Source organism: Typopeltis vanoorti, chromosome 10 (assembly GCF_054136105.1).
Source record: "Typopeltis vanoorti isolate ZY-2024b chromosome 10, IOZ_Tvanoo_1.0, whole genome shotgun sequence".
Classification (NCBI taxonomy): Eukaryota; Metazoa; Arthropoda; class Arachnida; order Uropygi; family Thelyphonidae; genus Typopeltis; species Typopeltis vanoorti.
Window position 1 is genome coordinate 62,887,328 of NC_143558.1, and position 27,898 is coordinate 62,915,225.

Sequence of the window (27,898 nt, forward strand, 5' to 3'; positions counted from 1 at the left end):
TTCAATAACTTTTCTCTTGACACCTAGTCATATGCCTTTTGCAGGTTTACAGAATTTAAATATAGATCCTTGTTATATTCCCATGATTTCTGAATTATATATCGTAAAGGGAAAATCTGTGTCAATGAGACTTTTCTTATTCCTTGCCTCCTCTCTCCATGTGAATTTATGCACATTTTTATGTTAGAACATTGTGTTAGTAATAGCCAGTCCATGTCCTGAGCAGAAATCCAACAGGTTTTTACCATTATTATTATTAGCTTTGCTATTTTTCCAAAATATTTTTGCATGTCTGGCAATCACTTCCTACTCTACTATTTAAACCCCCAACAAGAATCAATGGGGTGCTTAAGGTCAAAGCTGTATAAATGAGAGGAGACCTCCACATAGCCTATAAAGGAATGTGGAGAACCAACCAGGGCTTCTGACTTAATGTCCAATCCTCACCTTCTCGTGGTGCACCCTGTTGGGTATCTACCTGGATACTGAATGAATGAGGATGGACTGGCAATTTGGGATTTAGCCAACCAAATTGTATTCTTATTGGCTTAAACAAATATAGAAAATGATGGTACAACATGACAAAATTTCATGCCGGCTGGGGCGTCGCTCGGTTAAACAAGGCCTCCGTTGTTTTCACCAGAGAACCAGGGCGAACAGCGAAACATCAGCTACTGGAACAAATCCTAAAATACACCCCAACTCAACATCCCCATAGTTAAAGATCGGTACTATCAACATAAGAAGCCTGAATGGCAAAGAAATGGAGCTAGCTGAAGAATTAGATAAGTACCAGGTCGACATAATAGGGATGACTGAAACAAAAAACTGGAGATCTTTCTGAGCAATAAATACAAAGTGTTATATTCAGGCAATGACAATCAAGGAAAAGAAGGAGTAGCCATAGTATTCAACACAAAATACGAGGCTAATCTTCTTGAATGGCAGGCAGTCTCAAGTAGAGTGATGTCGGCAAATATCAGAATGGGGAATTGGACAATGAGACTTATTTGTGGCTATGGTCCCACAGAAGGTTCTACTAAGCAGGAATTTTTTGATGCTTTAGAAAAAGCAACTGACACAATGAAAAAGGAAAAGTTGGTCCTTGTTGGGAATCTAAATAGCAGAGTAGGAAATGATTGTCAGACATACAAAAATATTTTGGGAAAATTTGGAGAAAAGAGCAAAGCTAATAATAATGACAAATACCTGTTGGATTTCTGCTCAGGATATGGACTCGTTATTACTAACACCATGTTCCAACATAAAAATGTATACAAATTCACATGGAGAGAATAGGCAAGGAATTACAAACGTCTCATTGACTATGTTATTGTTGATAGTAATGTTTTCTCCCTGATGCAAGACATCAGAGTCTACAGAGGATTTGAAATTGGAAGTGATCACTATTTAGTATTAAGCGGAATAAAATTGAATTTCATATTGAAAAGAATAACATGTAAGAAAGTTTTAAAGTGAATAAAAGTTGAGCAGCTCTCAGATGTGAACTGTAGACTAAAATACACAAAGATTATTGAAGAAAAAATGAAAGAGTTTGAGAACAGGAACCAAACCTTGGAGATTCAGTGCCAGACCTTGAAGAAAACTCTGATTGATTCAGCCAGAGAGGCATGTGGTGAGGTTGTCTGCTAGGATAGAAAAGTCAGAACTCCATGGTGAACACAGGAAGTTAAAGAGGCAGTGAAGGAAAAGAAGAAAGCATATCAAAAGTTCCTGGCAAATAAGTCAGTTTTTGCTCTTAGAGAATACAGAGACAAATGTAAGAAAGCTAAACACTGTGTAAAACTAGCTAAACAAAAGTCATGGGAGGACTTTGGCAAGAACATAGAAAATAAATATCAAGAAGGTGGTAAGATATTCTGGAGGTGTTGAAGAAGTTTAGAAATTAAGGAAAGAGTGCTGTAAAAGGAGGCAGAGATGATAAAGGTGACATGAAAACAGGAGAAAAAGATATCCTTGAAGTATGGAGTAATTACTTTGAAAAACTGCTAAATGAAACAAGCAGTGATGACAGCACAGTGGTAAAAAACACTGACCAGGCATACAGTCAGGAATACATATCCATACTTGAAGTAGAAAAAGCCATCAAAGGCTTGAAATGTGGAAACGCAGCAGGAGTAGATGATATTCGACCAGAAATGCTGAAGTATGGTGGTATAAAAGTCTTACAATGGCTGCACTGCTTAGTTCAGAAAGCTTGGACAGAGGGACGAATTCCCAATGATTGGAGTAGAGCTCTAATAATACCCATATATAAAAAGAGAAATAAAACTGAATGTGAGAATTACAGAGGTATTTCCCTACTGAGTGTTCCTGGCAAGATCTATGCAAGTATACTCGAGAAACGGTTGAGAAGAATTGTGGAAGAAAACCTTGGTGAAGAACAAGCTCGATTCAGGCTAAATAGAGGCTGTCAGGAGCAGATCTTCACTTTACGACAAATAGTTGAGAAAGCATAGGAATATAACAGAGATCTATATTTAAATTTTGTAAATCTGGAAGAGGCATATGACAAGGTTCCAAGAGAGAAGCTATTCAATATGCTAGAGTTATATGGTGTCAATGGGGCATTATATCAAGCAATACTTAGTCTTTATTTGAGTTGTAAGTCAGCAATTAGAATTGAAGGAAGTATAGGAAGATGGTTTAATGTTAAATCTGGTGTGAGACAAGGATGTACATTATCCCCTCTGTTATTCATTATCTATATGGATCACATTATGAAGGAAAGTGATGGTAAACATGATATCAGAATTGAAGATGTTAATGTCAGCTCTTTGCTTTATATGGATGATGTTATACTTCTAAATAAATCGGCTACAAGTTTGCAAGATTCCCTGACTAAATTGAATAACTGTTGTAATAGATATGGCATGAAGGTCAGCAATAAATAGACAAAGACAATGAAAATAGGTAGAATTGTTAAAAATGTCAACTGTGTCTTGAACAGGGAACCAGTGGAACAAGTAAAACATTTCAGCTACTTAGCACAATTTTTACTGAAGATGGTAAATTAAATATGGAAATAGACAACAGAATGAACACAGCTGGTATGTAGGCAGTCAATTGAATAAATTCATATGGAATAAGAGAGAAATTAGTCAGAACACTAAATTAGCTGTATACAAGACAGTGTTCAAACCAATTTTAACTTATGGATCTGAGAGCTGGGTCAGAAGTAGGGACCGCAGATATGAGAGTCTCCTGAGAAAAGAGGCATGAACAGATGGCATCAATGGCAATATCATATTAAAAATGAGGATATTAGGAAAGAACTTGACATTGTCAACATCCAGGAATGTGTTAGCAGAGTTAATCTCAGGTGGTATGGTCACTTAAACAGAATGGGCGAAGAAAGATTTGCAAAACAAGTGTTCTCTGCCAGGTTGGCAGCAAAATGACCCAGAGGAAGACGAAGATATAGGTGGATTGATATGGTACAAAGTGCCTTAGATGATAGAAATATAAGATCTGATAATGTTGGAGTCTTGACAAGTAACAGACTGATTTGTGATTTGGAGGAAAATTGTAGATAGGAAGTTAGTAATGATGTAAATTTTTCATGTAGTACTATCATATCCTGTACACCCCCCCTTCCCCTTGAGAGTACATGTCAGGAATTCGATGATGATGATGATGTTGACAAGAACCAACTTTTCTTTTTGCATTTCAGTATTTCTAAGACCCATCTGTTTCAATTCAATCACCAACTTTTCTGGTAGCAATCTGTCAAAGGCCTCTGCAAAATTTAAGTATACCACTGTATGTATCTTCCTTTTCCAGTACTCTTGTCGTTTTATTTTAATAGCTAAGCAGATTACTTTAATATTCATAAAACATAATATTCCTTCAGGAATCCCATGCTGTCCTTCAAAGTGAATGCTACTGTTGTTGATCTTCCCATGACTTTTGGGAACATCAACAGACAAAGTTCTTGTTCTTCACTAACTTCTCTTAACACTAACCACAACTCCACACACATATGCACAGATTAACCTATAATTCGAAGGTTGAGGGTTTTTCACATCCCTTATGAAGGGTAATAATCTTGCACTCTTTCCACCCCTTTAATACTTGGCCAGGTATACAATGGATGTTAAACAAGTACATCAAGGCAGGTGTCAACTCCCTGGCATAAACATGCAATAATGTATATAATTGAGTTCCACATCTAGTTTACTCGATATCCCCACTTACCTCCTGCTCACTCACAATCAGTCTTTCTTCCTCCCTTCCCAGGAATATGATAGTAAGTAAGTATGAAAGTATGATTCCATCCTTTCTTCTTCCTTCATCCATTTCACACTTACTTTATTCAACCCTATGATGTTGGAATACATATAGGTATTGCTTCATACATATAGATAATTCTCAAATAGCACCCAAACAGCAGTGATTTCCTTTCCGGCCAACTACTCATTCCACGATAAAACTGCAAGCTCTATTTTGTGATTTTCATAATCACCAGCCTTGTAGTTCTACATATACACTTTCCTTACAGGAGTGCTCATATAGCTAGCCACCACCAGAGGAAAATTCAGCAGCTCATTTATAATAACATCGTCTGATGGATAATCAAATTCAAAACTCTTGATTCTTGCATGCCCTCTGTTACGTACTGCCTAAGGTAATTGGGCCTCGAAATCTCAAGAAATTCATTCTCTTTACTTCTGGATGCTGTCTCTTTTTCTTGATCTATGTTGCCATAATAAAATCACTCATAATCTCATAATGATCAACCATTGTCTTATTTGCTTATATATTTCATTGTCACTACCTTCTAGATTACCAGATTTATAGCAACATCCAATTAATCCATTTTATCCCAGCATACTTTTGAGTACAGCACCTAAAATGGCCTAGTGGTGACATGTCTTGCATGACAGTTAAACATCGGGGAAGGTTACAGTTTTAACAAGCTCTATTCTGCCACATTTTCGCAAATTAAAAGTTAGGTGATGCTGTAGTCATACTTTTTCAGTACATATTCTAAAACTGACTTGTCAATTCCTGTATGATAATTCAAGTGCTTTATTTCTTGTAGTTTTTTTCGAATATTTTTGCATTGTCTGACTTTGTGTTACAAAGGTAAGTACTAAATACATTTTTTTATATATCAGCACTTCTGTTTGATTACGGGTTGAGAACGCATACAAAATGGACCTGTACTCATTTGAGAATGGTGGGCTTATAAGGAGTCAATATATTAGAAGAAAACATCAGAGAGAGAGAGAGGCATGTGGTGAGGTTGTCTGCAAGGATAGAAAAATCAGAACTCCATGAGGAAGTTAAAGAAGCAGTGAAGGAAAAGAAGAAAGCATATCAAAAGTTCCTGATGAATAAGTCAGCTTGTGCTCTTAAAGAATGCAGAGACAAATATAAGAAAGCTAAACACTGTGTAAAACTAGATAAACAAAAGTCATGAGAGGACTTTGGCAAGAACGTAGAAAATAAATATCAAGAAGGTGGCAAGATATTTTGGAGGTTGTCGAAGAATCTCAGAAATGGAGGAAAGAGCAGTGTAAAAGGAATTAGTGATGATAAAGGTGACATGAAAACAGGAGAGAAAAAGATATCCTTGAAGTATGGAGTAATTACTTCAAAAAATTGCTAAATGAAACAAGCAGTGATGACAGCATAGTGGTAAAAAACACTCAACAGGTATGCAGTCAGGAATACATATCCATACGTGAAGTAGATAAAGCCATGAAAGGTCTGAATGTGGATAGGCAGCAGGCATAGATGATATTAGACCAGAAATGCTCAAGTATGGAGGTATAAAAGTCTTGCAGTGGCTGCACTGCATAGTTCAGAAGGCCTGGACAGAGGGACGAATTCCAGATGATTGAAGTAGAGCTCTCTCATGTTGTTGTTGTCGAGTCCACTGAAGAGTGTCTAGATATGAACGTGGGCCTGTAGAACTGCCTTGTCAATCTCTTGAACTTTGATGGAGTGGAGCTTTTCTACTTGAATTAGAAAAAAGCTATGAAAGGCCTGAATAGGCAGTAGACGTAGTTGAAAGTATTCTGTCCTTAGCCTGGTGATGATTGTGGTTATTTTTCTATTTTCATTTATTTTGCAGATTTTGTTCTTCTTCTTGTTGGTTTGTTTTACCAATCTTATTTTGGCGACTAAGTTTGCATCACTTAGTGATAGTGGATGTGATTTTTGAGGTAAGTATCTTGCTTCTTTAGCTAGTTCTGCCTGCTCTCTCATTGCAATATTTACATGAGCTGGTATCCATTGCAGTGTACAGTTCTTATTTTTCAAATTTAAAGTTGTTATTGTTCATGAGTTTCCTGTGTGAGTTTTGTTTTTCCATTTTTTAATGCTTCAAGTGCAAATTTTGAGTTGCTGTAGATGGTTATTCCTTCTGTAATATTTATTACTTGAGTAGAGAGATAGAACTTGAGAGCTGCTTATGACTATTAATTCACAAATGAAGGCAATAAGAGGTTTTGGTTTGCATTTCCTCACCTCCAGGTAGAGTTAGAAAAACCCCTGCTCCTTCTTGGTTGAGTGCTTCATCAAATGATCCACCGGTGTAAGCAATGACATGGTTTAGATTATTTAAGTGGTGTATAGTGTCAAGTCCTTTTCTTTTATTGACATGCTGTCAATCCTTTTTTGAACATGTTTCTAGGAGGTTTAAGTTAATCATTGTGTTTTTTGGTAGTTTAGTGGAATGGCTCTTTGCTTATTTCAGTGGAGAGGTGCTTTAAGTCTATCTGTTTTCTAATTTCATGATCATATTGTAAAGTAGATTATCTCTTTAGTCTAGATTTATCGGTCCAGGAATCTAAAGTCCTGAGTGAGATGTGATCCTGTTGTTAAGTCCTGATTCTGTTAGTAAACTGTGGAGAGTTTTCTTTTGTCATCTAGTATGTGAAGTCCATACTCTTGTTGAGCTTTTAAATTATTTGTGGACGAGACTGCACCTATAATAATTTTTGCTGCTCTTGTACTCTGTCAAGCTTTTCTTTTGAAGTGGTGGAAGCTGGATCCCAGATTTTTGAGGCATATTCCATAGTGGGTTGTATGAGTGCTGTATATGTAGTTTTCAGTGTCTTCTGTTTTGCAACCCACTTTGTTCCACAAAGCTTTTTGATGATGTTAAACTTTTTAAGAGCTTTATTAGATATATTTGTAATATGTGTTGTAAATCTTAGTATCTAGAGTTAGGCCTAAGTATTTGGGAGACTGTTTTTCCTATTTTGGTATTATTAATTTTGATTTGGGGGTTGTAATTGTGTCTATTTTTTCTATCAGTGGAGAAGATACTGAGTTTTTTTTTTTTTTTTTTTTCTGGGTTTATCTGTAATTTAGTTCCTTTGTCCATCTTTCTAAGCCTTTTATTGATTTATTTAGGACTTTTTCAGATTGTTGATGCTTACTGCTTGTGTACCAGATCGTTATATCATCTGCATAGCATGCTATTTTTGTGTTATTTATTATGTGAGGATGAGTATTGTTCATATAGATGAGAAATAGGAGCTGGCTTAGAACAGAACCTTGTGGGACTCCAGCCCAAGTTCAATGTATGTTGGAAGAAGTCTCATTAACTTTTACTTCAATTTTTCTTCCTTTCATGAAATGTTAAATCCAAATTAACATGTTCCCCCTTATTCCAGTATCGTATGCAATTTTTAATAACTTTTGTCTCCACACATGATCGAAGGCAGCTAAGATCTAAGAAAATTGCTGTTGTCTTCTTTGGTAGTTCTTCTTGAAAGCCATCTATGATTAATTGGCAAAGATAAAATAATTGATCTTCTGTACTGTGTTTGGACCTGTATGCTGTTTGGTAGAAGTTGATCTTGTTATTTTCTAAGAGCCAATTCATAAGTCTAGTATGTATTATTCTTTCGTTTAGTTTGCAGAGAGTTCTAGTTAAAGCTATTGGTCTGTAGCTTTTTCTGTAGCTTTTATAGTCACTAGGGTTTTTTGTTAGGTTTTAGTAAGGTATAATGTTTTCCAGATTTTTGGCAGTTTGCTTATATTCCAGGAAGTGTTAAATATCTTCAGAAGTCAGGTTTTGCCTTTTACTCCCATGTTTTTAATCATATGTCCAATGCTAAGAGCTATACCCTGTGATTTGATAACAAGACTATTTGCTGTTTCTAATTCTACCATTGTGAGGTCCTGAGTAAAGATGTCTTAAGAAGGATAGGTTCTGGATTGTGTTAGCAGATGTTTTGCAATTTTCCTGTACCTTTTATCTTTGTTGTTGTATTGCAGTTTGCTTATTTTTGAGTAATGTTTGGCTAGAATATTTGCCATCTGTTTGTTTGTTGCTGCTGTATTATTCGAGGAGATTGTGTTTGAAGAGTGATCAGTATCCGGGAGTGTTGTGTTGTTTAATAATCTGATGATATTCCAGTGTCGTGAGTCTTTTCTTGAATCTAGTTTGTTGCAGAATTCTTTCCACTTTTCTTGTTTGCAGTTTGAATCATTTTCAATTTTTTGGGTTAATTCTATTAACTTCTTTCTGTTTTCTTCTGTATTATTTTAACTGTTTGTTGATAATATCTCTTTCGGTGATCATAGCATTGATGTAATGATCTTTCCGAAATGGAACCCAGTTGTTTTTCCTGTGTCCTCTGGGAATTGAATTTTTTGCAACTCCTTGTATGTTGTTGGTAATTCTAGTAGTTGCTGATCAAGTTCTTTACTAGTGGATGTGGCTGTGCAATATGTTTCTAATAGTTGTGTGTATTTGGGCCAATTTGATTTTCTGAAGTTCCAAGATCTCTTTTTCTATGGTTTTTGGTCTAACTACAATTTAATGATTGTGATGATAGGCCTATGATCACTGAATGCATTGTTTAGTATTTTCCCCTGAGTAAGATTTGCAGTTTCATAATCTACTGTTGTGATGTCTAATGCTGATTCTGTACCCATAGAGCATTCATAGTACCCATATATAAAAAAGGGAAAATAAAACTGAATGTGAGAATTACAAAGGTATTTCTCTAGAGTGTTCCTGGTAAGATTTACACAAGTATACTTGAGAAAAGTTGAGAAGGATTGTGGAAGAAAAGCTTGGTGAAGAACAAGCTGGATTCAGGCCAAATAGAGGCTGTCAGGATCAGATTTTCACTTTACGACAAATAGTTGAGAAAGCATGGGAATATAACAAAGATCTGTATTTAAGTTTTGTCGATTTGGAAAAGGCGTATTACAAGGAGCCAACAGAGAAGCTATTCAAAACACTATAGTTATATGGTGTCAATGGGGCATTATATCAAGCAATACCTAGTCTTTATTTGAGTTGTAAGTCAGCAGTTAGAATTGAAGGAAGTACAGGAAGATGATTTAATGTTAAATCTGTTGTGAGAAAAGGATGTACATTATCCCCTCTGTTATCTATATGGGTCACATTATGAAGGAAAGTTGTATTAAACCTGATATCAAAATTAGAGATGTTAATGTCAGCTCTTTGCTTTATACAGATGATGTTATACTTCTAAATAAATCTGCTACAAGTCTGCAAGATTTCCTGACTAAATTGAATAACTATTGTAATAGATATGGTATGAAGGTGAGCAATAACAAGACAAAGACTGAAAATAGGCAGAAGCATTGAAAATATCACACTGCATTGTGAATGGAGAATCTATAGAACAAGTAAAACATTTCAGCTACTTAGGCACGATTTTTAGTGAATATTATTATTATTGTTACATGACACCTCCAGGGAGTCCAAATACTCATCGAGGGTGGGCACCTACTCTGCAACTCTCCGTCTCAATCCACCAACTACAACTACTTTCATCATCTACACCAACACCATCTACTACTGACCACCACCACTAGTATTTTCTCAGACAATCGCAAACATCCATGCCCACGGCAGGATTCAAACCTGCAGCCTTTTGGCTGAAGAGTGGATACATTAACCACTCGGCCAACCAGGCCACCAAAAAGATGGTAAATTAAATATGGAAATAGACAGCAGAATCAATGAAGCTGGTATGGTAGGAAGTGAACTGACTAAATTTATATGGAATAAGAGAGAAATTAGCTGTATGCAAGAGAGTGTTCACACCAATTTTAACTTATGGATCTGAGAGCTGGGTCAAAGTAAAACACTTGACCAAAAACTAGAGACTGAGATATGAGAGTCTTGAGTAAGATTAGGGGGCATCAATGGCAATATCATATTAAAAACGAGGATATTAGGAAAGAACTTTACATTGTAAGCATCCAGTAATGCATTAGCAGAGCTAATCTCAGGTGGTATGGTCACTTAAATAGAATGGGTGAGAAAAGATTAGCAAAACAAGTGTTCTCTTCCAGGTTGATAGGAAAAAGACACAGAGGAAGCCCAAGATATAGGTGGATTGATATGGTAAAAAGTGCCTTAGAAGATAGAAATATAAGATCTGATAATGTTGGGAAGAGAGCAGATACGCTATCCACTTGGCCAATCATGAAAAGAATAAACAAAAAATAACTAGCATGTTTTGCCTGAGTGTCATGGATATTCTTCTTTTGTATTGAATATAAATACAGGCATGAGCAAACATAACAAATGAGTTAATCAATGCAAAACAGTGAAGATGAAATTGTGAGTTAACATAGAGCATAATAATCATATTATACTGAAGTCTTAGGTATTAAAAAAAAAAATGTGACAGGTAGAGTTTGAGAGGCACAACCTCCCTCAAAAGAGATAACTATAAACCATCAGTTCTATTGAGATTAGGGTGATGTGACAGTCCTTCACAGCTGTCTTGGTGTAATCACTCCATATGAGATGATTTTTATGTAAAATTCTAATCTTTATTTCAAAGAACCTTGTGTTTAGAAGTGATAGCATGTTCTCTCAGACCAGATTGTTCTGACTTATGGTATTTAACATAAATTTTGAGAATGATAGTTGCTGAAACACTAGGAAAGGCTAATGGAGGAAGTCTATCCTTTGCAAAATCCAGAAACAAGCCTTTAATTAAGGCTTTAATTAATTATGCCAACTTGTAGTATTTCATTATTGAAACAAAAGGTAGAAGCCACTTGAGGACCAGTAGACATAAGTATCTTAAAAATGCATTTGGAAGTACCTTTAACATGAGGAATGGCTATATGTGACCTGTGATCCCTACCTTATAAAAAGAGAACTGCGAATCTATGCTGCATTGTTTAATTACAATATATGTCTTAGTTTATGGTTATCCTCTCTGTGGAATATTGTGCTTCTGATTAATATAGTAAATTCTTACTCTATTAATTAATTTTTACTTTGTTAGTACTTTTTCACAATATGACTTGCTACCCTATGTTAACTCACGATTTTTCCCTCACCTTCACATTGTTTAATTTTTCTGTTATGTTTGCATGTATCTGCATTCCAACTTATTCATATTCAAACTGATTTTTTTTCTTTCAAATTGACAGTGCCCTTTTACTTGGGTAAATGTTTTTCAATAAACAGCTTCTCAACATAAGTTGCCTTTTGTTTATTCCTTTCATAAACAAGGGAATTGACCCTTGTAATTAGGTGCTGAGTTTCCTCTAGTTTCTCACCACATGTGTTGATCAAAAATTCATATCCCTGGTTGAGGAGATCTGAAGTAAGATATAATGGTGTGATGGCTTACTTTTAAATATAAAATATAAATTGGATGAACTGAATATAGGATGCTTCCATAGATGCCAGATGAGTATGAAGCTCAAAAAGATTATTTTATGTCATCTGCACACATGAGAGATCACAAAACGTACCATGCGTGAGCAGGTGATCAGGGAAAAAAGGCCTGTTAATCCCCTTCTTGAAGAGTTGGAGGTTGTGGTGTTTTGGGAAAACTGTATGGAGAAGACTGTCAAAGAACAGAAGCAGAAAATGAAAGAGGAGAATGAGAAGTTGGTTCGATAAGTTTGAAGTTGAATTGTATGTGGATGTTGTACAGAACTCCTTGTGTTCTCATATATTTATAGGAAAGTGTAGACATAGTGCTGGCTAGTTCAGTGGAACAGCTCTTGTGAAAATGCCTATGTAAAAGTGATTTGGAAGGAGTTTGTGTGTATATGTGTGAGAGAGAATCATATATATGTTGAGCAGATTTAGGATTTATATGGCGTTGAGTGCGCAGCTGAGTTTTTTTTCCCCCTCCCTTATACAAAAGAGGGCACCAAGTCCAAGTTTTTTGGAGGCTGAAGAGACCATGGATGTTATATGCTTGTACCAGGAAAGGTTAGATGGAAAAGTTAACCCAAGAAGAGAAACTGCATCATGACTGGAGGCTGGAATATTATTAAAAGTAAGTTGGAATGAAGCAAGATTTATCTTCTTAGAAATAAGTCTTTTTTAGTATCTTGGTTTCTGAAAGATTCTTCTGTTTTCTTGCAGAAGGCTTATAATGCACTTTTTTTGTAGAGTAAGTGACTTGCTTTGGTTGTTAGGCATGAGTGATAATAGAAGAATAATGCTAGGAGATGAGTTTTGTCTTTAGGTAATGTTATGGATGCAATCTTGGTGTGCATGGTAGAAGCAAAGCAGCAAATCTCCCATAGAAGCAAAGTGGGGATTGACCAAAGTTGTGTCCAATTTCTTTCACAAAGGATCAAAAGGTACAACTGCCATTTTTATTAACGAGGCGAGTTTTCTGCATCTTGTGCTTTTAGATTTGTTGGTGCTTTTTATTTTAGCTGTTGTGAGCTTTTATGTAGGCTTATAATGAAGTTGAAGCTTATGTTTCAAGCCACTTGCAGTATGATGTTTATCCTTGTGCTGTCATGGCACCACTTGTTGAAAATTAAGGCTCTTGCATAGAGAATGGAAATTTTGAATAGAGTTGAGGATGAAGGCATTTATTACAGTAAGAATTATTTGTGTAATCTGATCCATGCCTAAGTGTTCTGATCAAGAGAGCAGAAGCAGTAAACTATGTAAAAAAACCCATAAGTCTTGGAGGTCATCTCACTTGGTGTATTGAAGTGCCAAACAGCATGAGATTGAAAATGACTGAGAAATGTTGTTTTATAGGAGAGAAAACCTGCACAAGGTTATGGTTTGAATAACCTAGAGGAGGACTGACCTCTGCAGTATACTTGTAAAGTGGAAAGCAAAATGATTATGAAAAATCAAGGATAAATACATGATATTTTCCAGTCAATCAGTGGAATTAGAAAAGGAAGCCATTCAGAGTTTTGGGCGTTAAAGTTACCAAAGAAGATGATCTCAATGCTTGGATTCTTGGATGTAAAAAAATCAAGTTTTCAGAATTTGGACAGAGGGTTAAACAGCAAGTAAATGTTAAGATGAGTCAAGGGAACCATGAGCTAGAAAAGATCAAAATTGAGGATTCTGGAATTAACATTCTCTAAAAATACAGAATTATGAAGATGATGCTTTTGAGTTTAGTTAAAATCTTCAGTGCTTGGACATTGGCTCGTATTTACTTATTCGAAATTTGAAGCATTAGAATGATGTTCATAACTCGTGGAACAGTTTTTTCGAAGTAAAAAATTAGTTGCATTCGATGATTCTAGTCTTCTTCTGTCTGATTTTATGGTTAATATTAAATAGGTAGCATGATGTGGTAGTCCTGATATGCTTTATGTCATAAGATGTAGTTCATATGTTTATGGAGACATGTCTCTGTTACTCTCCCTGTTTCCCCCCTCCCACACACACACACCACATCTGGCTTACTAGGCGCTAAGAGTACTTTGTAATTCTTTTGCTTTTTTGTTCATGTGAACCCCACCCACTAAAGGTTGTAAACCTATTTACATGCTGTGAGATAAAGTTAGATAATCTGGTTTCCCTGCCCTAGATGCAAAACATGGAGCTTTTCAAACCACTTTATTAAGGGCCTAAAGAATTATTTGTCATCCTAGAGAGTCCGTGTACTGTTCATTAATAGTAGAAGTATGTAATTAGCAGAAAAGTGGAAACTTTTCACATTGGTTTATAAGTATTGTGACCATATAATTTATCATCCATACTAGGACATTGTGTGTGGGAGGGGGATAAAAGTAATTCAAATCATATAATATTTTGAAATATTTATTTATTGATCGATAAGCTGGTTTTATTATATTGGTGGACCTATAAAATAGTTCTGTTTAAAAACTATTTTCAAATATAAAATTCTTTCTGAAGAAAATAAAAACAATATATGTCTGTTTACATAAGAAATATAGTACGCCCACAGATATGAGACCCTTCGACACTGCACATGTCAAAAGAAGGAGAATCCATTCTGATAATAGGGTAATCAATCCTTATTGTGGGATGAGTGGTTATTATTACACGTTGGAAAATTAACTTCTCTTTTATGATCATTGTAGTTTTTAAAATGGTAACTATTTTGCTTGTATAACAGTTGGAAAATTTTACATATAAAGCACGTAATTTTGCATGTTGGTGACCAATTCGTACATCACCTTATTTCTTTCTTCTCTTCAATATGAATTGACACTTCTTGACAGTCTGCCAATGATAGCTCTTGCATATGTGGTCAGACTGTAACATAAGCAGAATTCTTGGTAAATATTCATGTGTCATAATCAGTTTATTGGACATATCTGTCTCTAAGACCATGTCAATAGTATTTTTCTGAAAAATGTATTTTTTCACTATGGTCATATTTTTTTTAAATAAAATTGCCTGCATTCTTTTGCAAAATTGCATTTTATGGTTAATAAATTTGAAACTTTTGACACTTTCAATTAGCTCTTCACTATAGACTAATATTTTTATTTGAGAAAGTACAAGTGGCTGGCAGGGCAACAACATTGAATACTTCTCCAACCACCCTGACCTAAAGCAGTTAGCTGTTCATAGCCACTCATGTCCAAGCACATTTCATTTTATCAGCAAGCACTCTACGTGCCATCTTGAAAATGAAATGTTAGTTATTTTGTACTGCTAAAAGGTTGGGAGGAAGAGGGGGGAATGGACAAATTCCAAACCAGATGGAATGCTGGGATGACAGGCGTAAATTGTGGGACAGCCCCAGCCAAGCCGGAATGTTCAGTCACCTTATTTGTTGGCAATTTCTTGATTGTATTTCTTAAATATTCTATTTTGAATCTTATGTCGAGTATGGGCTTTTTTTTTTTTTTTTTTTTTCATTGAGCTTTTGCTTGTCACCCATTAATCACTTAGTTGGCAAAATTTAAAATGAGACCTACCACAATAGCTCTGAAACTAACTGTTCATCTCAAGATATGTGGATATAGTTTTATTTAATTGATTCCACCCATGAAAATTTGCAAACCTGGTATACCTAAGTACTGTGAGTTAGCTTAGATATTCCAGAAATCCTATGCTAGAGACTAAGCATGGTATTTTTCAAACCACTTCAGACCTCCAGAAGCAGGATGATGGTCTTTCATTGTCTAGTGCACAACAATGAAAGACCACCACCTAAAAGTAGTTGGATTTGAATTGGTTTAATCATTTGATTGAATCCTTTCAATCAATTACTTAATACAGGGTGGCCATAAATTAACTTTCCCTCTTTGGAGGTATCTGTAGCTAAAACTAATACACGGAATGAGACCACATTTTATATTGAGACTTTCAAAGGCATAGGGAGATGAATTCTGCAAAAAAAAAAAAGATTTAGTACCAAAAGTTGCCGATAGGGGAAATTTAGGTGCTGGTAGAGCCGAAAGCAGTCAAATATTTGCAGTAAACGCAGGTAAAAAGGATTATGCAAATTTTACAGTGCGTACGTGACAGCAGTGCCACCAATTCCACTTAAAAAGGGATTGGGAACGTTCATGCAGTTATTCGAATGACACGAATTGTGCTCAATATGCGTCCTACTTTGCCTCATCATGCTTTGCTTGTTAAGTTGTTTTACCTTAAACAATGCAATGCCGTAGCGACCCTTCGGGAATTTAAAAGGCTTCATAACCTGCATGCAGGTCTTATGTCAGCTGTAGCACTGAGAGCTATGATTAAGAAGTTTGAAGAAACTGGATCACTAGGAGTTAGACCTGACAGAGGATGGAAAGCAGTGCAAGAAGAGACAGTGACAGACATTGCTACTGCAGTGTTCAACGACACAGGGACCAGTACTGGTCCAAGCGCTTGTGCCATAGCTCACAAACTTGATATGGCTTATGGTACAGTCATATAAGTTCAGTCATATGCAAGCACTAACTACCACAGATTATGATGAATGCATGACCTTTGTGCTAACGTTTCTTGCCCGAATGGAGGGCGACAGTGACTGGCCTTGGAGAATATTGTGGGGTGATGAGGCTCATTTTTATCTGAATGGGTTGGTCAACACTCACAACTGCAGAATTTGGGCATCTGAACATCCCCAAGCGATCCAGCAAGTACCACTGCATTCTCCAAAAGTAACTGTGTGGTGTGGCTTCACAGCTGATTTCATAATAGGACCATACTTTTTTGAGCGTATTACCCCTACAGGTCCTGTAACCTGTTCCATTACTGGAGAGATTTATCGACGAATGCTGGAAATTTTTGTCATTCCTGCATTGCAACAAAGACAGTGTTTGGACTTCATAATTTTTATGCAGGATGGAGCACAGCCACGCATTGAACATTCAGTACAGCGCCTTTTATGCCAGCATTTCAGTAATGAGAGTGTTATCAGTCCATTATTTTCGATGGAAATGCCGCCTCGATCCCTGGACATCACTCCATGTGACTTTTGGCTGTGGGGGTATTTGAAATCCATTGTGTATGTTGGTAGCATTCCCAACTTGCATATCTTGAAAGAGAACAGAGCATTGATGCACCCAGGGAGGGGGCCAGGGGGGGCCCTGGCTTCTCCCAAAAGAAAAAGGAATAAACACTAGAAAAATTTCAAATAATCTTTTCCTAATTAAAATTCGTTTTTTTTTTTAAATTTATGTTGTGTCGTGTCTTCTATTTCTATGCTACTTATGAATTAGCGGTCACATAAGGTAGGAATACTCTATAGCGCTCGGAAATCCTGGTCGCTGTGAACGCAAGGTGAATGAAGTAGTGCTCGGGTACAACTTCGTTTGTCCGAGCTGAGCCAGAGGAGATCACGGGTATTGGCGTGTATTGGCGATCACTGTAGATGCTCAGTCATAGCTTGTATGCAATGCGTAGTGTGTATTCTCAAATCGTCTACCCCCCCCCCCGAAGATTAAATCTTGAGTGCTCGGCCCCCCCTCCAAGATTAAATCCTGAGTGCACCACTAGAACAGAGAACAAAAAATGGGCTGTTATGAACATCTAATCCAACTCCTTACGCTCAGCTGTAGAGCATGTCGCTCACCGGATGCAATTTGTTGTACACAAGAAAGGTCAGCTCATTAAAAATCGTGTATGTGGTCCAGGGGACTCTGATTCTGATGAATAAAACATTATTTCCTGTGAGTTCAATCACAACATTAATTTCTGTCTCTCGCAAGTTGTTGTTTTAGTTTAATTATTATTCTTATTATCATTGTAACACGCCACATATCCAGCTGGAATGAGTGACGTGGCTGTCGCTTACACTGTCGAAATGTTATTCCATTTTATATGCCTTTAATCTAATTATCTGCTTGTTTTCAGCTCTGCCAGTGCCAAAATTTCCCCTATCGGCAACTTTTGGTACTTAATCTTTTTTTTGGAAATCAGCTTCCCATGCCTTCAAAAGTCTCAATATGAAATTTGGTCTCATTCCGTTTATTGGTTTTAGCTACAGATGCCTCCAAAGAGGAAAAGTTATTTTATGGCCACCCTTTATTTACACAAGTTTCTAAAATTTATCAGTAAAAGATGAAAAAGAAACCATCACCTAAACTCCCCCCCCCACCCATGTTGTTTAATGATGGAAGAGGACTGACAAACTTGCATTCATATATTCACACTTTATTTCTGAACTGTCTGAAAACTCTCCTTCATAATGTGCCATTGAGCAATCCATATAGGGCTATATGTACAGTGTTCCAGCATGGTATGCCATATTAACTAGGAGTAATTGAGACTTATCGATAAGTGTTTTTCATTTTCTTCAAACTGATTACTCCATCATAAAGTGTCTGTTGTCAAGGACACTTTCATAGAAATACTATACCACTTGTTAAAAATATGAAGGTGTAACATACCAGTTTCTTAAACAGAAAACAGGAGTGATGAAAAATTACATGTGGCTTACAAACTAATTAAGAAAATTTCTATTATAAGTGACACCACTATGAACAAACAGTAAGTATAGCTGAAATATGCATCTCCACTTTATCAAGAAACACCAGTTGTGCTATTATCACCAACTAAAATCAGATAGAAAAGGACAGGATTTGTTGCTGATGGTTGGACCCACTTTAAAAAAGTTCTTTTTTATTGTTCATTGTTCTTAACTCTTTCAGCATCTCCCAAAATATTCCAAATTTAAAGAGAAATATGACACGACAGTGAATAATTTTGAGGCTTTTAACTGAAAATGGACAGTGCATTTACTAAGTTACATATTCTTAGTACTGGCCACTTCTGTACTTAATTCCTTTTCCTACTTTTTTGTTTGTGCATTAGGCTAGCACTGTAACTTAACAGCCATATTGTTGTATATCTCTTTTTGTTCTGTTACCAGTTCACTTTAAAGAAGTTATGGAAACCAAAATGGAAGCCATGTTAATTTTTTTGAAAACACTTAAACAGGTTATATCATTTTTAGTGCTAACTATGGATCTTAAATTAGTCAGCATTTGTTAGGAATAGAAAGAAAATATCAAGAAAAAAAATTTTGCCTACTGCTTATCAATGTTAGTAGTCCTAATGTATCTAAAATTTTGCATTATTGCTGAATAAAATATAATCACTGCAACATTCATGCCAGCAATGTCTCACATGGGTCACAAATCAGGCAGTCCTTTTTCACAAATTCATAACTATATATGGTATGTTAGTTTCAGTATTTGTCTGTCAGATATTTGTTGAAAACTAATATTTGTGAACTATCTTAATGTATTAAAATCTCAAAAATAGTGTGATTTTATTTCAAATCATTAAATTAAAAAAAAACATTCTTTGTTTTTAAAAATATTATGTATTACAAAAATCTGTTTTTTTCTATGATGTGAATTTAATATCATCAGTTGCATCAGTCTTGGGACTGGTAGCTCAGCAGCAATTTCCTTCATTCCACTCTGTCATTGGCTTTCTTCTTAACCTCCTGGTAACTCCTCAAACCCGTGCTGTCTTTGACTTGGTCAAGAAAGCTTTTCGTTGGTCTGCCTCTTCTTCTTTTCCCCTCTATTTTGCCTTCAGTTATTCTTTTCACAAGTCCATCATGTCGAAGTATATGTCCAAACCACCTATCCCTTCTAATTTTGATCAATTTAATTAGAGTTCTTGTTTCGTTTATCTCTCTCAAGACTTGCTGGTTTGATTTTTTTTTCTGTCCATTTTTTTTTTGTTCATGTGGCGCCAGCACCACATTTCAAAAGCCTCCAATCTTCTTACATCTTCTCTGCCTAGAATCCAGGTTTCACATCCATACAATGCAATACGCCATATTTATGTTAGTAGTCCTAATGGAAATGTCAAGAAATCCATCCATTTTGATTTTTGTAAATTTGATAAATTATTTTCCTATCCCTCAAATCTATGCCGATATTAGTTAGACAATTTAGGAGTATTTGCTGGTCTTTACTAAATTTTTTTTTCAATTGTAGGTTGAGTTTTCCTGTTAAAATGCTTTTCATCTTAGAGAATTGGGCTTTTGCGTTGTTTATTCTTGATCTTATGTCTTCTCTTGTTCTGCCATCTTCTGTTATTAGGCTTCCTAAATATTTAAAGCTTTTCACTTGTTTTATTTGTTTCCTGCTGATGTCTATATGATCTATATTGATAGGGATTTTGCCTGTAACAATGATTTTAGTCTTATCTGTGTTGATTTTCATTTTATATTTTTCAAGGTTATTATTTAGTAATTCTAGCATTGTTTTTAACGTTCTTCTGTTTTCTGCTATAAGAGCTATGTCATCAGCAAATCTTATACACATGACTTGCTCACCATTTATCTTTATGCCACTATTTATTTTATCTTTAGTTTCCTGAATGGTCTTTTCAATATATAAATAAAAGTGGTGAAAGTATACATCCTTGTCTTACTTCACTCCTTATATTTATTATTTTCTCCTTATCATTGATTTTAATCCATCCATTTTGATTTTTGTAAATTTGATAAATTATTTTCCTATCCCTCAAATCTATGCCGATATTAGTTAGACAATTTAGGAGTATTTGCTGGTTTACTTTATCAAACGCTTTCTCTAAATCAAGGAAGCAAATGTAAGTATTTTGACTAAGGTCTAATCTTCTCTCTATCATTGTTCTTAAACAGAGTATTACCTCTCTTGTTCCTTTATTCTTTCTGAATCCAAATTGGTCTTCATCCAATAGACAATCTATTTTTGAATAAATTCTATATTTAAGATATCATTTAGGATTTAAGATATCATCTTAAATTATATACAAAAACAGCAACAAAAAAGGCAGCCATAACAATTACTAGTACCCATTCTATATCTTTTTCTGTACCTCATTTCCTTGAATATCTTATTTTCAGTCTTCTGATCCAAATATTTGCACTGAACTGAAGCAATTCTTATTGTTATGGAAACATTCCTGATTCCACTTTAAATTCCCTTATGTGAGCCTTGGCTCTTCTAGAAGTGTGGCAAGGCTTAATAAGAGAAGAGCTTGCATTGAAATCCTCTTTTCTCTTTGTATTGAAGCCTGGAATAGTTTCATCCAAACTGATTTTGAAAGAACTAAAAACAAGAAACTTTTATCATATCCAGATGACAATCATGCGTTTTGGTCTTTTTCAAAGCTGTTGGCTGTAACTTTTGTCCAATCCTGATTTCACTTCTTTTGGAATTGGATAGCTCTATTGCAGCATTTCCCAAATGGTGGGTCACAAAAGCTAAATGCTGGGTCGCCTAAAAAACTCGAAAACCTAGGTGTTTTGTTTTGGGGTTTTAAAGTTTTCACAAAACTCTAAAATACAAGTAAATAGCGTTTAATCAGGACTAATGAATAAATAATTTAATTAATAGAGACGAAAAATGCACTCCTTCTGCATCGCCATTTCACCATCTCTTTGTTTGTGGTAAACTAAACTAATAGAGAGGCTGCACAGCGGCAACCGCGCCACCAGCCGAATCGTTTGGTGGCATGCCGTTTGTTTTACTTGCCCACCATGTACTCACTCTGCTTGTTCAGTTGGCGTTAAGCATTGAAAGAGAGCGTACTTTTTTTGTATTTACTGATTACTTGTACCCTGCCTTTTGTCACAACCTATAAGTGTGAAACAGGCTTTTCAACACTGGTTTTTCTAAAAAATAAATATAGAAACCGATTGAAAGTCGAACCGGATTTAAGAATAAAGTTATCTTTTCCTCCAAACCTAAAGTTTCTAGTTAACAAATAACAGCATCACACTTCTCATTAATAAATTACTTGGCTTTAGTTTAATTTCTTTATATTTTTGTAAGAGTAAATGCTTCTTTATTATAATAATAATAAATGAAAACTCTATGAACATTCAAATCTGTTTTCCTATTGGCCATAAAAATTTTAGTGGGTCATGAAGATGAAGTATTAAAATAACTGGGCCACAGAAAAAAAAGTTTGGGGAAACCTTGCTCTATTGCATCATTATCCAAGAAAAAGCTAATCATCTGGCTTCTTACTTTTCCTGAAATCCTTGTACAGACTATGTTAAATGTCATTCTGCACTTGCAAACATGCAACATGCAATGCCCTCTTTGATTTTTTTTGGTCCAGAAAGAGATCAGAAGAATTTTGTCTGAATGAGATATCAAAAAGTCTCCTAGTCCTGATGGTATTTCTCTGATTATTTTGAGGGATTGTGCTCCAGAGCTGACTTGTGTTCTTTGTTGCATTTTTTTTTTTATTCTCTCCTATTCTACTGATATCCATCCTGCAGCATGGAAATTAGCCTATATTCGACTCATTCCTAAGAAAATGCAAGAAGTTTTTGCCACCAAATAAATTTTTCAGTTCTTTTCTAAAAGTATACATTATTTACTGAAATATAACTCACCCTTGCATATATCTCACACCCCTGATTTTACTTTATGAAAAAAGTTTAAAACTTTAAGAACTAGACAGTGAATGTTTTTATGGCAGTTTCAGATATTTTGGAATTCAGTTGAAGAGAATCAGCATTTCAGCGCAGCAATTGACAGCTTGCCTTTGTCCTTGAGTCACGCGATCTTTTGTTAATACCGCACCCATCACATGCATGTCTTCATAGCTGCACTATCTCTACCAGCCTACCATTGCTGTCCGTTTCACTCTCTGCTTTCACTTCTCATTAGTCATATGTGAAGGATTGTTCATAACGTATCCCAAGTCATGTAAATTACTGGTAATTTTTAATTTTTATTTTATTATTATTAATTGTATTTTTAATTTTTGCTTGAAATATGGAGACATTCAAGTTCCAGTGCTGGTTTTAAACTCAAAGATCATATGATGCGAAATGATAAAAGGACATCGATACTGAAACTGTTTGTTTTAATTTAATTACAGGAGCATTGTTGCTAAAGGGTCAACTTTATATATTGCTTGATTGAAGGTGAGCAACTGATTGCGTAAATAACATTGATAATTAAAATTTAAATGCATTCATTTTATAAATAATGTGAGCAATTATAAATTATAATGAATACTGAGGATTTAATTATAAATGTCAATTTAGTTTTCTCCTGGAAAAACTTTAGTTTCTGAAAATTCCTGCATATATCTTGCACCATGATTTTTTAACTTTCATTTTGGGAAAAAAAGTGCGAGTTATATCCATGTGAATATGGTAACAGAAAAACTATCAATACTTAACTTTTATACTACCTTAAAGATTCTCAAGTAATAAATAATTACCAGTATGGGATTCACCACTCTTGATGAACAGAGGACCTTCTTGCTTTTGTCATTCATCTATGAACAAATGCCATGGAAAAGTTTGAGAATCTCGAGTTGCTGTTTTTGATAACTTCAAGTCAATTGATTGGGTTTAGAATAAAGCCTTATTAAGTAAGCTCCTATCATAGGGTGTGACTTCAGTAACTTGGTTCCTATCTTGCTATCTAAATTCACATTACATGTGTGGTGGTGGATGAATCTTTATTCTTAAACTTTGTAACTAATGCTAGCATTGCATAAGGCTCTACCTTCCACCTTCTATATAACAAAAACCTTTTCTAGTTAACCGCAAATGTGGTACATAGTTTTGCTGATGACAGTACACTGCACTTATCTTTCTCAAGAACCTTTTACTATACAAATACTAAACTTCCAGAATATCAACTTCTAAAATGCCAAATTCTCCAGTGGTGCTGATAACCTTGTTGATTTCAAGTCTAGTAAGACTCACTCCTATTTTATTTCTCATAACAGAAAATAACTCTTGTTTTCCAGTCTCTCTTGCTATAACCATATTACAAATAGGACCTCCTCATCATGCAAAAAATTAGATTTTCTCTTTCATTGAAGGGATGCTCCTAAGAGCTCCCTAAAAAATGCTTGTCTCAATACAGAAGAGAGCTGTTAGGATTAATCACTCATCTCTCTCTCACCAGTTCGCTCCACTTTCACATAGGTGTTCAGTATGTACTGCTTGCATTTTTGAAAATATTTTCATCATTGTTGTTCAAACTGTTCAATACTTCATGTTTTAACTCCAAAATCAGAACAAATTTTTCTTCCTCTTTATTCATTTTTCTACTGTTATCTTCTGTCATAGTCTTCTTCTTTCTTATGTATTTCCTAAAGAGTCTGTGGGTGTTCAAATCCAATTTTAATAAGTTTCTTCTGCTCTCTTCAACTTCCTGCCCACCTATAACATTATTACTGCAGAACAGCCTCTTATAGATAGAATGACCACATTAAAAAAAAAATAACTGCTTTGACATTTTGTTGTGTACCTTAACAGAGAAAGAACTGAGGCAGTCAGCAAGTTCAAGCACCTGGGATCCATTATTAATGTTATGAATTGCTGTTCAGCAGATATTAGAAGACTGTTGTTTTAGCCATTGGGAATGGCTAAAACAACAGTCAGAGACTTGTCTAAAATGAGGATTCTGGATGCAGCTGTTTTTCCAACAGCAACTTATGGATCTTATGGAACTTATGGATCTTTTCTAGCACCCATTCACTTGACAGGAAAAGGATAGTTGCTTTTGAGATATGGTGTTACAGAAGACTGTTGAGGATATCATATACTGAAAGGTGATCAAGTGAATGGGTGCTAGAAAAGATCAGTAAAACTTTAAGGCTCCTTAAAGATATTGACAGAAGAAAGCTGAAATACTTTGGACATTCAAAGAATGGAAGGAGGACTTCTCAAAACAGTAATAGAAAGTAAAATTCCTGGAAAAAGAGGAAATTGTAGACCTTCAGTGAGATGGATGGATGATATGTCATGTCTGAAGTGACTGCTCTTCAGAGAGTTGAAGTCTTCAGAAGGGCATACAACAGGATCACACCTGTTAAGGACTAGTGTGGCACATTACCAAGCAATGGAGTGACCATATGACATCTGATGATGTCCAATGGATAAATGGATGGAATATGCTAGGCATTACAATAATCTTAAAGAAAATAATAACAATTACTTAAATGCATAACAGAGTTTATTATGTTTTGTAGAGAATATTATGGTGACAGGGAAAAATAATTATTTTCATGATAAACATGCTTGAATTAATAAACCTTTTTTAAAGGCCATGCTCTACATAGGCCAACATATTCATCCTTCGTATTGTTAAGAAAAAGAGCATCTAAAAGAACTGCTTTAGAATTGTTAGACAGTTTAGTTGCATTTTTTACTTTGAATAAAAAATAAGTGATAATTTATCATGTATAAAACCATCTTAGGTTTTTGAATGCTATTTTCATGTTATTTATTTATTTTGCATTTTAGGTATATACCTGACAGGCATCGTATTCTTGGTCCTGATTTGGCTGCTGCACATTTTATTGTGCATAGAGGTGGAGCTATAATGTTTCAAGGACATAAAAAATGGATTGATAGCTATGATGAACTCCATTTGCCTTTAAGATATGTACCAAATCTTCATATTGAAGCTATTGATGCTTCCAGAATGCTGCTAATATATGAAGGTTTTGCTAATATGGGTAAGCTATTGTATGTTTTTTGTGAGTTTTTACTGTATTTATGTCAGGATGTTTCTGGAGTGCATTTAAGTTTTGATATATGTGGTTTTGTTCTTATAACTATTTTTTATTTAAATATAATAGCATCTGATTTTATTTAAATGCAATAACATTAAGGAACAGGGATGTGCAATAAATAACATCTCCCAACCAAATGAACTCCACCTGTCTGTGGTATCGCCTATAACTGTAGCATTTTGAATATCTTCTTTCTTGGCACCTTGTCATATGCCTTTTAAAGATGTAAAAACTCAAATACAGATCTTTGTTATATTCCCATGATTTCTCAACTATCTGTCGTAAAGTGAAAATCTGATCCTGACAGCCACTATTTGGCCTGAATCCAGCTTGTTCTTCACCTAGCTTGTCTTCCACAATCCTTCTCAGCCTTTTCTCAAGTATACTTGCATATATCTTACCAGAAACATTCAGTAATGAAATACCTCTGTAATTCTCACATTTGGTTTTATTTCCCTTTTTATATATGGGTACTATGAGAGCTCTATTCCAATCATCTGGAATTCGTCCCTCTGTCCAAGCTTTCTGAATTATACAGTGCAGCCACTGTAAGACTTTTATACCACCATACTTCAGCATTTCTGGTCGAATATCATCTATTCCTGCTGCCTTTCCACATTTTAGACTTTTGATGACTTTTTCTACTTCAAGTATGGATATGTATTCCTGACTGCATGCCTGGTCAGTATTTTTTATGACTGTGCTGTCATCACTGCTTGTTTCATTCAGCAATTTTTCAAAAGTAATTACTCCATACTTCTAGGATATCCTTTTCTCCTGTTTTCATGTCACCTTTATCATCTCTAATTCTTTTTACAGTAATCTTTCTTTCTTCGACAACCTCCAGAATATCTTGCCACCTTCTTGATATTTATTTTGTACGTTCTTGCCAAAGTTCTCCCATGATTTTTGTTTAGCTAGTTTTACGCAGCGTTTAGCTTTCTTACATTTGTCTCTGTATTCTCTAAGAGCACAAGCTGACTTATTTGCCAGGAACTTTTGATATGCTTTCTTCTTTTCCTTCACTGCTTCTTTAACTTCCTCTGTCCACCAGGGAGTTCTGATTTTTCTATCCTTGCAGACAACCTCACCACATGCCTCTCTGGCTGAATCTATCAGTGTTTTCTTCAGGACTTGCTACTGAATCTCCAATGTTTGGTCCCTGTTCTCAAAGTCTTTCATTTTTTCTTGAATAATATTTGTGTATTTTAGTCTACAGTTCACATCTGAGAGCTGCTCAGATGTGAACTTTTATTCGCTTTAAAACTTTCTTACGTGTTCTTATTTTCAATATGAAATTCAATTTTATCCTGCTCAAGATTAAATGGTGACCACTTCCAATATCAAATCCTCTGTACACTGGTGTCCTGCACCAGTGAGAAAACATCACTATCAGCAATAACATAATTAATCAGACTTCTCTTATTCCTTGCCTTTTCTCTCCATTCACATGGAGAGAAGAGGCAAGGAATAAGAAAATACTTTTATGTTGGTACATTGTGTTAGTAATAATCGGTCCATGTCCTGGGCAGAACCATTACTATTAGCTTTGCTCTTTTCTCCAAATTTTCCCAAAATATTTTTGTATGTCTGCCAATCATTTTCCCCCAACAAGGACCACCTTTTTCATTGTCATTTGCTTTCTCTAAAGCCTCAAAAAATTCCTCCACTTCTACCTTAATAGAACCTTCTGTGGGACCATAGGCACAAATAAGTCTCATTGTCCAGTTCCCCATTCTCATATACCCCCACATCACTCTGCTTGAGACTGCATGCCATTCAAGAAGATTAGCCTCATATTTAGTGTTGAATACTATGGCTACTCCTTCTTTTCCTTGATTGTCATTGCCTGAATATAACACTTTGTATTTATTGCTCAGAAAGATCTCACCAGTTTTTGCCTTTTTTGTTTCAGTCTCACCTATTATGTCAGTCTGGTACTTATCCAGTTCCTCAGCCAGCTTCATTTCTTTGCCATTCAGACTTCTTATGTTGATAGTACCGATCTTGAAGTCTGGTGATGTTGAATTGGGGTGGGTTTTACGATTTGTTCCAGTAGCTGACTTTTCGCTGTTTGTCCTGGTTCCCTGCTGAAAACAATGGTGGCTTTGTTTAACCGGGCGATGCTCCAGCCGACATGAAATTCTGTCATGTTGTGCCATCATTCTATATTATAGTTTAAGCCAATAAGAATACAATTTGGTCAGTTAAATCCCAAATTGTTAGCTCATCCTCATTCATTCAGTATCCCAGTAGATACTCAATAGGGTGCACCATGAGAAGATGAGGATTGGACATTAGGTCAGAAGCCCTGGTCGGTTCTCTGCATGCCTTTAAAGGCTATGTGGAAGTCTCCTCTCAGTTATATAGCTTTGATCCTTAAGCACCCCTAAGACCACAATCCTTTCAACACATATCCTGAAGTTTATAATATTTCATGTTCTTGTGGCCTTTCTTGCATAGGGCATACATCTAGAAGTTTGGATATCAGACAAAATAAGCATATTGGAAACGTCAGTAACAATGGAGAAGACAGCATGGGTCTATCTTTTCTTTTCTCTCTCACACACATCATAACATTGAATGGGAAAAAAGCTCCATGCCTTACATAGAAGACAACGTACTGCCTGCAACATAAAAGAATCTAATACGGTCATCTGCTCACAAAGCACACTCAATAGAAACCAAGGAATGATGCTATGTGAT

At 35.5% G+C, this 27,898-nt stretch overlaps 1 protein-coding gene across 1 annotated transcript in view; it reads left to right on the forward strand.

Moving 5' to 3' along the window:
- LOC150102463 (distal membrane-arm assembly complex protein 2) overlaps positions 1–27,898 on the forward strand; it is a 102,800-nt gene that overhangs the window by 19,199 nt on the left and 55,703 nt on the right. The window contains exon 3 of the mRNA XM_090399593.1: positions 24,921–25,135. Coding sequence (XP_090255719.1) covers positions 24,921–25,135 — 215 coding nt within the window. The remainder of the gene's footprint in view (positions 1–24,920; positions 25,136–27,898) is intronic.